This window comes from Notamacropus eugenii, chromosome 2, assembly GCF_028372415.1.
Source record: "Notamacropus eugenii isolate mMacEug1 chromosome 2, mMacEug1.pri_v2, whole genome shotgun sequence".
In the NCBI taxonomy this organism is placed as follows: Eukaryota; Metazoa; Chordata; class Mammalia; order Diprotodontia; family Macropodidae; genus Notamacropus; species Notamacropus eugenii.
This window is the reverse complement of record NC_092873.1, coordinates 40,110,510-40,123,346: the sequence shown is the minus strand read 5'-3', so window position 1 is coordinate 40,123,346 and position 12,837 is coordinate 40,110,510. Positions and strand designations below refer to the sequence as shown.

General features: G+C 52.0%; 1 protein-coding gene and 1 long non-coding RNA gene across 3 annotated transcripts; one reads left to right on the top strand and one right to left on the bottom strand.

Moving 5' to 3' along the window:
- Window positions 1-5,215: 5,215 nt before the first annotated feature.
- On the top strand, window positions 5,216-6,526 carry LOC140525005 (uncharacterized). The gene is made up of 2 exons (XR_011973889.1): window positions 5,216-6,235; window positions 6,325-6,526. It is a non-coding gene; the product is annotated as an uncharacterized lncRNA (long non-coding RNA).
- Window positions 6,527-11,227: 4,701 nt separating this feature from the next.
- Window positions 11,228-12,780, bottom strand: OVCA2 (OVCA2 serine hydrolase domain containing). 2 transcript variants are annotated; one of them, XM_072639960.1, is made up of 2 exons: window positions 12,573-12,780; window positions 11,228-12,412 (listed from the first exon to the last, which is right to left on the bottom strand). In XM_072639960.1, exons 1-2 carry the CDS (start codon window positions 12,778-12,780, stop codon window positions 11,913-11,915), a joined length of 708 nt encoding a protein of 235 aa, XP_072496061.1. In that variant the 3' UTR covers window positions 11,228-11,912. The 2 variants fall into 2 exon arrangements, with proteins under 2 accessions (XP_072496061.1, XP_072496060.1); XM_072639959.1 differs by having other exon boundaries at window positions 12,612-12,780.
- Window positions 12,781-12,837: the final 57 nt, after the last annotated feature.

Below are 12,837 nucleotides of genomic sequence, written 5' to 3'. Positions count from 1 at the left end.
TCATGGCTATCTCCATCATCTTTACCCTTTCTCCATCCTATCTCCATCCACCTTTTTTCCTATCTTTTGATCTTACTCTATCCAAATCCAAGTCCTCATCCTCTACGCCCTTCTTCAACTACCATCTACTCTTTTACTTCTCTCCATCCCCTTCTTTCCTGTCTCCATCCTTTTTCTGGTTCACTATCTGCATTTCCCTCTGCCTTATTTCCATTTTCCTGCCTTCCAGTGTTTCCATCCTCATTCATTGTCCCTATCCCTCATCCTACATCCATTTCCTCTGATCCTCTCTGTTTTTCCCTATTCCCCTCTCTACTTACCTCTCTTCATTCCACAAGCCCTTAATCTCTGCCTCTCCCCTTACTCCCCAAATCCCCCCCCCAAGATTCTAGTCTTATGGATCCAGGACTTCTTAGGGCCTTCTTAATATTCCAAGCAGCATTTAATACTGCTCTCTCTCCTCTCCCCAATTCCCGGGCTCTATCCTTCCCAATATCTCCTAATTCTCTAACATCTACCATTTCTCTTTAAGACCTCCTTTGCCTTCCACCCCACTTCCATGCTTTGATCAATTCCCTACTTGATTCTCTCCCTTTTCCCTCTCCAGGAGGGCATCATCTCTGCTCTTTCAAGTTTCTCTTTCATTTGAGGGGATGGGGTGCAAAGCAGAGAAAGATTATGCTCCTTGCAGAGGAATCCCTTTTCAGCCAGGCCTGCTTGCTCCATCAACCTTCTTGCCCAAGTCGGAACCATCACCCTTCCCCCACACCTGTTTTCTTCATGTGGTCATTATCCCTTTCCATTCCTATCTGCCCCTCCTAATTCTGACTCTCCCTCTGAGATGACCACATTAACCAATCTGGCCAAGAAACCAGACCCATAGCTCTGCCCTCAATAAAAAAGGTCATTTTCAACCCATCTCTCTTCGTCCTCCTCCCCTTCCTATTTCTCTTACAGAATCTTTTTTCTTCTAGTCTGAACTAATCTCATCCATTGCAATGGCTCCATTTCACCCATGAAACTTCCCTAACTAGATGAGAAATAGGCACAGGCTTAAAGAACATTCTCCTCCTTGCCTTACCTTTACCATGCCTCCCCCACCATTGGATGAGCACAGATGTCTGCATTTGCATGAATCTCTTACACTCCTAGGCAATGAATGGCAAAGAACAAGGTGCTGGTCCTACACCTCACCCACAATCCTTTGCATCATCTACCTTTCACCCTTCACCCCACCCACCCCAGGCCTCACTTTAAAGTCTTCTTTCTCCTGACTCTACCTAGCTAGTGGCTCAGCCAAAGAGGGACAGGGCTTCCTCCCCCAGCTCCCACATCCCCATGAGGATGCTCTCCTTCCAGGCCATATGCATGTTTATGATCGTCCTTTTTTTAATGACTACTCACCAAAATCCCCCTCATTTCTATCCAAGAGCATTCAAAAGTCCACCTTTCTAAGAACCCATTCCCCCTCCATTCCTCCTTCTCTTGATCCCTCCATTTCTCTGTTAGTGAGGAAGGGAATTACAGACCCTATCTAGTTTATAGAGCTAGTGCTGATGGAGGCCTCCAAAGCCTTCTAACCAACTCCTCCAGACCCCATGAGGAATCCGATGCTTCAAGAAGTGAAATGAGACTCACTGAAAGTCACAGTGTCTGTTGCTCTGTTCCATAGTCAGCAATTTTCAATACCAATGAAAAGTCTTCACCTGTTTAGACCCCTGCTCCAAACTTCCCTCCTTCTCCCTTCTTTCTACTGACACCAGGATAGACCTTTCTCAGGGTCAGGGATCATTGGATTTAGAGCTAGGAGGAATCTTGGGATTTCTAGTGCAACACCCCCGCCCTCATTTTTACTGACAAAGAAACTGAGGTAGGATAAGGATAACATGTCTAGATCTGACACTGTTTCCACTGCCCCCATGACCGCCCTACGTCTCCCAGACTGAGCTTTTCCTCATGATTGGCCACCACCTCCCGGGCTGATGGAGCTTCCCCTCCCATTTACTTCCTGCTCTCCATTCCTCCTACGCCTGTCTGCTTCATCCAAAAGACCCTCTCAGATTGTTCAGGCTCTCCGTTCGACCTCCCAGGTTCCTCCAACCAGGTGCAGCACAAGTTGTTGCATCTATACGCTTGCTCCCCTCGCCTCCCTGAAGATAGTCATCTTTTCCCTCCTTCCCTTTCTCTTTCTTCCTCCATCTTTTCTCCTCTCCTTTCTTTCCTTCTTTCCCTTTTCCTTCTGTCTTCCTTCCCTCTCTGCTTCCCGTTCCTGCGGCACCCCCTAGGTTATGACGTTGCTGACGTAGTCGAGAAGGTGGTTATGACGCTACAGTGGCGGGCTCTGTGACGTCACAGAGTGTCTCCGTGGTCTCCGAAACCCGGAGAGTGACAGTGTGTTGGAGGAACCCAAGCGGAGGGAGCTCTTTCTCTCTGACCTATGAAGAAACCATCACCTGATTCCCCAAGCTTAGGAGCTAAGAATTGGCAAGGGGCAACAGAGAGGAGCTTTCTTCTCTGCCTAGGCAGAGATTATTACAGTTGATAATAGTGCTAGCTGGCATGATTTGCTCTTTACAAATTATTTCCTATATATACTCTCACTGAACTTCTCAAAAGGCCTCTGAAGTGGTCAGGCAGTACAGGAATTATCCCACCATTTTACAGATAAGGAAACTGAGACTGAGAGAGGTCATATGATTTGTCTGAGTTCACCCTGCTACTAAGGGCCAGAGACAAACTCGAACCCAAGTCTCTGTATCTGATTCCAGATCCAATGCTTTCGGCCATACCATAGCTGAATCAAACCAGGACTGGAACCTCGATCTGCTTGGATATTTCCCTTCAGATGACTTAAATGTTTTCGCTGATTATAGACCACCAGGCACAGTTGTCTCCCCAACCCAAGGCAGCGCAGGTGTAGAATACTACTAGAGTGGAGAGACGATCTCCTCTGGGCCCATAAGGAAGGGCCCCAAGTGTGAATGAATAGAAGTGTGAAAAGCTATGGTCCCCTGTTCCTCCTCAAACCCCCAACCCCACCCCCATTCATCCTATTTTCTATTGGTTCGCTCCAGAAGGGACCACACACACACACACACACACGCACACACACACACTGCACCTTGGAGCTGCCAGGGAATTTAACATCTTCCTGCTCCAGGTTTCTGAACTACTAGTGATGACCCCTTTCTGAAACAGTTGCCCCCCTCCCCCGGCCCCCCAAAGGCACACTACATATTTGCCCCTTCCTCCCCGGCTCCCCCTCCCTTGGCCGCCGCCGCTATAAATAGCCCCTCTTCCCGTTTCCTAAATTCCCTGCTGACGTCGGAGCTACGTCAGTGTGTAGGAGCCGCGGCCGCATGAATGAGGAGCCGGCCGGAGTACTATCCCAGCTATAAAAGCTGCGGAGCGGTGGCGACGGCTGCGGGAGCTGAGCGGAGGGGCTGGGGCACCACGCATCCAGCCGTCCAGCCGACCGTCTGTCCGGCTGCCTTTACCAGGTAAGAGGGACCCGGGAGGGGTGAGAGGTGAAGGTGAGTTTAGGCGGGAGAGGAACTGAGAGGTGACAGGGAGTGCGGGGAGACCAGAGGGCGTCCAGGGAGCACTAGGGGGCCCGCTCGGCACGTGCTGCTTCCTTGCTGCCCTGTCCCTCCCTCTCTGTTGGAGATGGCCCCAACTCGGCCTCCGGAGGATCCCTTGGACCCCAGGAAGTGTGGAGGGCTTTGCTGTGGCCGTGTCAGAGCTCTCTCCACCTGGGGAGCCCCTAGGTGGGTTGGGTAGGTGGAAACCACATAGCTCGCTCTCTCTCTCTCTCTCTCTCTCTCTCTTCCCCCCCCCCCCCCACAACCTCCCCCTCTCTCCCCTCCCCCCGTCCTGAGTTGCACCCATCCATCCACTTCCACGGCTCTGGGACAAGGCTGCAGCAAAATCACACCGTCTAGGTCCCTCCACCCGCCTCCGGCTTCTGTCCCAGAGGGAGAATGGAAAAGCCAGACGCCAAGAGCTGGCCCTGTTGGTTCCTCTGGTTCCTGCGCCATCCCAGGCAGGGAGGGGGGAGGGGGAGACGGGAATCCGCCCCCTTTCCACTTCCCTTCCCCCAGTCCGGCTCCACATGCCTACCTCGCCTTCCCCCGAGGGCCCCATCCCCCTGGACTTCTGCCCCTCAATTCGGTAGCTCCACGCACCCCCGCCCCCTCTCTGCAGCGGCGGTGGCTTGGTGACTCAGCCTCGGTGGCCAGAGCTGGGGGTGGGGGTGCGGGAGAGGGAAGGACGTGCTTCCCACGGCCGCCCTGCCCCCAGTAGAGTCACTCCGTTTTCTCTGGCTTCGCTGGACTTCGAGTCTTTCCAGGAACCCCTTCCTCGCATTTCTCTCATCTCCCGGAGATCCAGTCCATCTCCTTCAACCTGTCCAGATCCCCGTTCCAAACCTTCACTCTTACAAACATTCCCCTCCCTCCACTATCAACTACCTCCCAGCCCCTCCCCTGCTGAGAGATCCCGAGACTCGGAGCTGTCCTCTCAGCACCAGGAGCAAGAAAGGCTGAGTTTCAGCCGGAGCTCTGCTCAGAATCCCGCCTCCAATCCTTCCCCCACTCCACATCTCCTCTCTCAGACCCCTTCCCCCCTCAGCAACCGGAACTGCCCCCTCCTTTTCCCCTCACCCGCTGCAGCCTCCCACGTCACACTGGTTCTGACGTCAGGGGCCGCGTGCTGAGCCCCCATGCTTTGGCACTTTGGTGGGGGTAGGAAGAGGGGGGCAGCCTTTAATACTGGGGTGCGTCTGTCTCTCCTGGAAGCTCAGGTTCCAGCCGCTTGCCTCAGTCCCTATCCAGAGCCGCTGCAGAGGCGGCAGGAGGATGATTCATTCAGGTCCGGCCCGGGCAGCGCGCCGGCACCTTGGCTCTAGACTGCTTACTGCCCGGGCCACCCTCAGTAACAGTCTCCAGTCACGGCCACCGACGCCTGGCCCCCGCCTCTGGACGCCCGGACACTCCTGGAAGGCCCGCAGACTCCCGCCGCCCCCTTCAACATCTCTGCCCCAGAACATCTTCTGGATTCTCTCGCCAACCCCTTGCTGCAAATTTTACCCCCTACGGTGTCCCTGAACGTAGCCCCCGACGATGCCCAAGACCCCAGGTCCGACAATGCAGACGAGTCCCAAGGGGTGGGGTGGGGGCCAGGGAATGGAAAAGCTCTGCCTCCCCCAGGGGGCTGGGGTTGGGGGGCTCTGGGCAGTCCTCCTGCCCGAAGGCCCGTCTTTGGAGCTGTCCGTGGTTCTGATCCCAGCAGTCTGATTCTCCTGTAACCAGTCCGAGCCTCTTCTGCCTCCTGCACCCCAGGGTGTCACGGCTGTGACTTAACCCCGAGCCAAGGCTTCAGTGCAGGCTCGCAGATCGTGGGGGTAAATGCAGACCCTGCGGGAAAATGCCGCATTCCAGTCCCAGGCTGCCGCCCGGGACGTCGGGGACTACAGGACCCCTGCATGGAGAATTTCACGGGGGAGGCGGGGCTAGACATCTACGACTTTAAGCACGTAGTACCCTGGCCAAGCCCTTCTGGGGCCCGGGACTGCTCCGCCTGAGTGGCCTCCCCCGGAACTGCGCTCTTTCCCTCTTTCCCGCCCCCCCCGCCTGGCCCCCCACGACCTAGCTTTAGCCCCAGCCGCAGGCTCTGACGTCAGGAAGCTACGGAGATGCCGTCACTCGCGCTCCCCACCCCACCCCGCCCCCGCGTCTCCAGGGCAACCGTGGCTTTCGATTGTTACTGTGGGAACCGGGGGTAACAGTCTACAGCCATGGTCGCCCCGCAGCACGCCCACGCGGCCGTTCCTTCCCCCCACCCCTCCTCTAGCGCGTGCGCTTATTCGCCCGCCCCGTCTGAAGGCTGGGGGAGGGAGGTGGGATTGTAGGCGGGGCACAGTCTGAGGGGGCGGGGTCAGCAGCTCCCGGCCTCCCATCCTCACCCTTCTACTGGGAGAGAGGCAGGAACCAGGCATCTATGGAGGCAAAGCCTTCTGTCCTCCTCCAACCCACTGGCACTATCTGGGGCTAGGGGATACGAGTCTACAGCTAAACACAGCCTGAGGGGCCATCCCACCGCCGCCCTCCCCCCCTCCAAAAAGGAGAGCCGCCCCAGACAACAGCTACTGAAGATCACGGCCATTTGTCACAGTGAGTCTGTCTGTATCCACGTCTATCTGTCGCCATGAGTCTGTCTCTATTGCCTCTTCTCTCAGGTAAATGTCCTTCCCTGTTGCTATCTTTCACCCCCTAGCAGCTACTCACAGCCTTCTCATACCCATTCCATCCCCTTTTCTCTTGAAAGCCCTCCCGACCCAAAATGAGAAAATGGTCACTTGATGGAAAATCTTGTGTTCAGCCTCTTTATGACGGGATGACAGTGTCGGACATCTTTGGCACCTGCAGCCTGAAGGCCCGGAGTTAGATCTTCCAGGGATGAGTTTGAGAATAAAATTCTTCCAGGGTCTCTTCCCCACGAAAATAAAAAGAGACACTGGTGAAAATAAGCATGCTGCGGGCAGCAGACAGATACAGAACAGAGGGAGAAAATAGGAATGGCTTAATGCAACTCATTCTAGACATAGTCCCTACTCCCCTCCACTAACACTTTCTGCTCAGTACCACTTAGTGTGGCAATGGTAAATCAGAGAAATCATGTTCTCCTAGGATACCTGAGTTCAGTCAGGTAAGGCAGTTCTATGTGCATGTCTTCAGAAAGTCTTAGTGAATTTTGAACATAGTGTGGCAGATATTTCCAGGCAGGTGGGCTTTCTGGAGACCCACTACCCAAACTATAGGTAGCCATTTATAGGGGCCCACTTTGCAGATGGGTAAGCATCTGCATTATCTGATGTAGTACTAGGTACAAGTAGCCTCTAGATACAAGTCCCTAGGCTCATGGGTTCACATTTCCCTGTTCCATCTCTATAGGGAGGGTGAATTTTGCTTTACTCTTCAATTCTATCCAGGGAAAAAGTCTTGGGGCCTGAAGCATCTATGATGGTAGTAGGGCTAGGAGAGATCTGAGATAATTAGTTCAACTTCTCCCTCATTGATAAGGAAAATGAGACTATCTTGTAGAAGTGACTTCCCTAATTCTTGTCAGAGTTGGGATTAGAACCCATGTTTTCTGCTTCCTTCCTAAGCCTAGTTCTTTTCATTCAAAGAGTGTACCACAGACAATTGGAGAGTTTGGTTCTGTGAGGTGGATGCTTTGTAGGTCTGTGGAAATAGGGAATCAGTCTGTGGAGAAAGAATGTAGGAAAGAAAGACCAGGAATCAAGCAGAAAGAGAAAGTTTTGTCTTTAGTGGAAAAAGGTGGTACACACTTGGCAGGGGATGAGATCACAGAACCACAGGATTTTAGATGGGGGAAAGATTTTTCGTCTCATCCTTTATTTTCACAAATGAGGAAGGAAGTCAAGGTCCAGAGGACAAGTAACTCATTCAGGAACCACATACAAGTGAGTAAACAGGAGAGCTTAAAGTTCTGAGGCAAACGATGAGGCAGTTTCCTTGGGTTTCCTTACAAGACAGCATAGAACAGGAGAAACTCTGGATTAGGAGTCAGGACCTGAGTTCTACTCCCATCTCTGACACAAATCTAGCTGTGATACTGAACAATTCAGGTCACTTCTGGGCCTCAGTTTCCTCATCTGAAAAATGAAAGCGTTGGTCCTTTATTATTTTAAGAATCATTCTACTCTGCCCATCATCATCATCACCATCATGTCTGGAGTTAATAGTTTAATAGTGTTTTGATTGGTTGGTTCCCCTTCTCCCCTCCCCACTATCCAAAGTACAATCAAAACCTCATCTTTCATTCACACTACATGCATTTATTTCAGGATCAGGAAATGGAGGTGGGAAATCTCACCCCTTCTTCATTTTCCCCAAAATATTCACCTCCCCACATTGACACAGATTCTTCAAAGTCAGAATGAGGCTTGGAGCTCAAGACTGTGCACACAGCTGCCAGCACTCCAGTGCCTGGGGTTTGGAGATTGGGGGGGAGGAGGGAAGGTGTAGAGACAGTGGTGTGTTTGGTGGAGAGGGAAAGGGAAAGACAACTCAAAATCCCATAGTGGGACCAAAGCAAAAGGGTTAGAAAAGGGCTGAGAAAGACAACAAATGAGAACATCTCAAGGAGATAGTGATGAACACGAGAGGGGCTACTGATAAGTTTGAAGCTATGAATGAAGCTTGAATATGCTTCACCTTTCTAAAACAGACTGCTTTGGATCTTTTCTCCCATTTCACTGTCCTCATCTTTTTGCCACAGACTTACTATATTACTCAGATGTGTACTCAGATCTAAGACCAATGGCCAGAGAAAGGAAAGGGATTCAAATCAACAATCTTCATCCATGGAGTATACCCCTAGGTCATGGTTCCCTGCCAATAATTTTTTAAATCTTCTGAAAGGCTCCAGACTGTGTTTTCCTCCTTACCAAGTGGGGCTATCTTTTATATGAAGTTCAGCACCAGATTGTCATGAGGTGGAAAGTTCAGTGAAGATTCCGATCCATAAACATTTATAAAGTGCCAGGCACTATGCTAAATGCTGGGGATACAAAAACAGGCAAAAGGCAGTCCTTGCCTTCAAGGAATTTACAATCTAACGGAAGACTAACATGCAAACAAGTATATACAATGCAAACTACACACAGAATAAATAGGAAAATTAAGGGAAGACACTGAAATTAAGAGGGATTGGGGAAGGCTTTCTGTAGAAAATGGGATTTTAATTGGGACTTAAAGGGAGCCAGAGAGGTCAGTAGATGGAGCAGAGGAGAAAGAGAACTCCAGGCATGAGAAAATGCCCAGCAAAAAGAATGGAGTGTCTTATTCATAGTACAGCCAAAAAGTCAGCGTCAATGGATCAAAGAATATCTGGTGGGGGGAGTAAGGTGTAAAGAAAACTGGGAAGGTTTAGGGGGAAGGCATCGAGGTTATGAAGGACTTCAAAGGCCAAAAAGCATTTTGTACTTGATTCTGAGGCCCTAGAAAGCCACTGGACTTAATATTAAGGGAATGACAGTAAGCCCAGTGCTTTAGGGAAATCATGTTGGTGACTAGATTGGAGTGAGGAGTGGGGAGTGGGGAGAGACTTGAGGCAGGAGGATCCCAGAACAGGCTATAGAAATAATCCAGGGATGAGGTGATGAGGGCTTGAACCAAGGGGTGACAGTGACAGAGGAGAGGAAAGGGGCATATTTGAGAGATGTTGCAAAGGACATGGGAGTTGAAAGATAGTAAAGAATGCTAGATGACTCCCAGGTTATTAGCCAGAGGGACTGGGAGGATGGTGTTGCCCTCTACAATAATAGAAGGAAGGTACTAGGAGGAGGGGAGAGTTTGAGACAATGAGTTCTGTTTTGGATGTGCAGTTTGAAATGTCTATTGGACATATAATTGGTGATATCTGAAGGGCAGTTGGAGGTCAACACGGAGTGTGAGGCAAGATAGTATCATCAGAATGGATTGTCAGACGGTTAAAGTCTGAGCAAATCTCCCTTGTCCCCATTCTTACCACTCTGCCAGGAATGATTAAATTGCTGCCTTCATCAGGCAGGCTGAGGGAACACAGAACCTCAGGCCTTGGTCCCTGAAATAAAATACTGTAATTCCTTAGGAGGTGGGGCCATAACCCAGAATGAAAGGAGTATGTACACAGAGGTCACAGTCTGCGGCTTAGTGGTGATACAGGTGGTCCCTGGCCTCGGTCTGGAAAGACAGTATCACATGGTGGTATGGCTAGGGCCAAGCAATCAATGGAACAAGAGGGTAGTGACCCAAGTTGTTATAAGGTGGAGGGCAGTGGGGGAGGGAATAGGAGGAAGGAGGGAAGAGGTATGGGGGCAGGGACATCTCAAGAATAGTGACTGGGAAGCCCCTAACTGCTTCCCGAGGGTAAGCTCCAGCTGCTACACAAAAGATTCCAGAAGCCGTTCTGTGACTCAATTCTACTAGAAGTGGATATTCACCTTACTCTTTCCTGGGCATCCGACTGAGGATCTCCAGAGCCCCAGGGTGGCATTGCTGAAGGCCCAAGTCCATCTTTGGAGGCATAAGGGCCAGAAAAAGCTACAAAGGAAACTCTGAGAAGAAGCTCTAAGCAGGGTGAATTTCAGAGCACAGTAAGTGGAAGGGGGTAAGCGGTATGTACATTGTAAGGAGAGCTGACTGGACTTAAATCCAGCAGTTAGGCAGTACCTATGGCTGGCTGGGCAAGAAATTCTTTTCCTGTTCATCCATGGATAGAGCGCCTTCAGGAGGCCAAAAATGGAAAATTCAAACAAGAAACTTGGGGGTGTTTGTATGTATGTTTTGTATACTTGTCCTGGGGGCACATGGCTGATGCCTTCAGTCAGTGACTACCCAGGGCATCACATTTACACTCATCCATTCAAAAAGTATTTATCAAACACCTACTATGAGATGAGAACTGGAGATACACAAATAGCTTCCATTCTATTAGGGTGAAACAACCTGCACATAAATATAAAATCATTTCCAGGAAAGAGATACACTAGCAGCAGGGAAGGGGAGGGGGGCAGGGAATCAAGACTGACTTCACATAGGAGATGGCACTTGACATAAGTTTTAGAGGAAGGTCTAGGATCAGCAAGGCAGAGACATTAGGATTGCATCCAGGCACAGAGGACATGCTACACAAAGACACAGGGATAGAAAATGTATGGGGGGGGGGGGAAATGGCTGTTGATTTGGTTGGAACATAGTATGCGAGAAAAAAAAAAAGAATTGTACAGTAACAGACCAGGAAAGACAGGCTGGAAGCCAGATTATGAAGGGCTTTCTATGCCAAACAAGTTTGTATTTTATTCTTATAGTCTAATAAAGGCTCACTGGAGCTGCTCTGAACGTAGAACATGACCAACCTGGGCTTTAAAAATATCACTGATAACTGTGTGGAGGAAGTATAGAAGGGAGAAAACAGAGGCAGGGCACCCATTCAGGCTCCTACAGTAATCCAGGCAAGAGACAGGGCATCTGTAGCATGTTTGGTGAATGGAGAGATCTGGGCATGAGATGGAAGATTGCCAACGTAGGGGCCTTGAGAGACAGTGACATCATCAACAGAAACAGGAAAGTTAGGAAGAGAGAAGGGTTTGGAGGTAAAAATGAGTCCTGGTTTTGAACATCCAGTCGAGAATATTCAACAGGTAGTTTGGCAAAGACAAGACTAGACAGGTCCAGGAGTTTTATTTAATACAGATGTTAATCGTTAACGAAGACATCACTTGCAGGGTAGAGTAGAAAGCCCCGTGATACACCAGCACATAGAAGGAAGGACACAGCTAATGATCCAGTAAACCAGACTGAGAAGGAATGGTACAGAAGGATGGTCAAGAGTCAAGTGCGTCAGAGTTCCAGAAGTCTTAGTGCTCAGTCCACGCTGTTTAGTTTGGTGTTTAGGCAGGCCAGAGCTCTCACCATGTAACTGGTTTATGAGTGTACCAGGGAAAAAGGCATATCAAACATCAATACATGTGCTTTATTGGGTGACCATTACAGTACTAGCATTTCTGTGAGTCGGCCCCTTTCCTGCTCACTTTAGCCCAATGCACCTGCCGTAAGTTCCCTACAGGTCAATCGGCCCACTTCATGTTGCAGAAACAGACCGCAGGGGAAAACCTGTCCAGCGCGTTCTCAGTTGAACCCTCCTCTATCGCACGGCCGAATTCACAGCCCCGTTCCTCTCTGGAAGACGAGCAGTCGGAGCCCAAGGGGAGCAGACTCTCTTAGCTGATCGATGAAGGCAGGGCCTGCACCGTGCCGAGGTTGCCGCATTCGCATGACTGGCCTAGAGCTTCAAACATACCCAGCGGTCTGCTGGGGGCCGGAGAGGCCCAAGGGAACCCCGCAAGCTCATTTGGTAAACTGGTCCAGGAACTTGAGATACGCTGGGCGCTGGGGGGCAGCGGCCGGGACGAAGTGGCCCCCCGGGTGGCAGAGGGTGACGGCGCCGGCGAAGCAGCCGGCCAGGTCCAGGCTCTCCCGGGGGGGGATGAGCCTGTCGGTCTCCCCCAGCACGTGCAGGGAAGGCAACCGCAGCGGTGCCTGCGGGGAGAGCAGGGGGAGTTCGGGTCCTCGGGGGCGAAAGCCGGAAACCAAAATGACAAATCTGGGGAGGGGGAAGCGGGGGTCGCCGGCCTGGGCCAGGGCACACACCAAGGCCACCATTGCTGCCCCTTGGCTGAAACCCAGGAGTCCGTCCACGGGGCCGTGCTTGGCCAGGGCCTGCCCCACGGCACCCAAGGCTTCCTCCAGGCCTCGGCACTCGGCCGGCTCCTCGAGGGCGGAGAAGGCGGCCGCCTCTGGCTTGGAGAACCACCAGCCTCGAGGTTCCTCCTCCGGGGAACGCGGCCCTGTGGGAGCGCAGCGGTACAACGGGGTGAGCCCGACGCAGACTGGGGGGGGACAGGTAAAAGGAGCGGTTGCGGCGCTATGTGAGCGCCTGCTGGGAGGACCACGGAGCCGGGACCTCCCGCCCAACGGGGTGGGGGAACGAGGGGCGGGGCCGCGCACCCCAGGGGGCCTCGCGAGCGGGTGGGCGGGGCCACTCACCAGCCTCGGGGGCGGGCTCTGGGACGGGGTGCGGGCCGCCGAGGTACAGGAGCTCAGCGCGGCCCCGCAGCGCCTTCCTCAGAGACCCAGTTTTCTCGCGGAAGCCGTGCTCGCTCTGTCTAAAGCCGGCCAGGCACAGAATTCGCAGCAAAGGTCGTGGCTCAGACATGGCGACCCCCAGTCCCGACGACCGGAAACCGCTGGGCTGTGAACGGAACCGGAAGCG

Coding starts and splice junctions, on each gene's coding strand:
- OVCA2 (XM_072639960.1), bottom strand. CDS start 12,780: ATGTCTGAGCCACGACCTTTGCTGCGAATTCTGTGCCTGGCCGGCTTT. Junction 12,413..12,572: donor CGCTCGCGAGGCCCCCTGGG/GTGCGCGGCCCC, acceptor GCGCTCCCACAG/GGCCGCGTTCCCCGGAGGAG.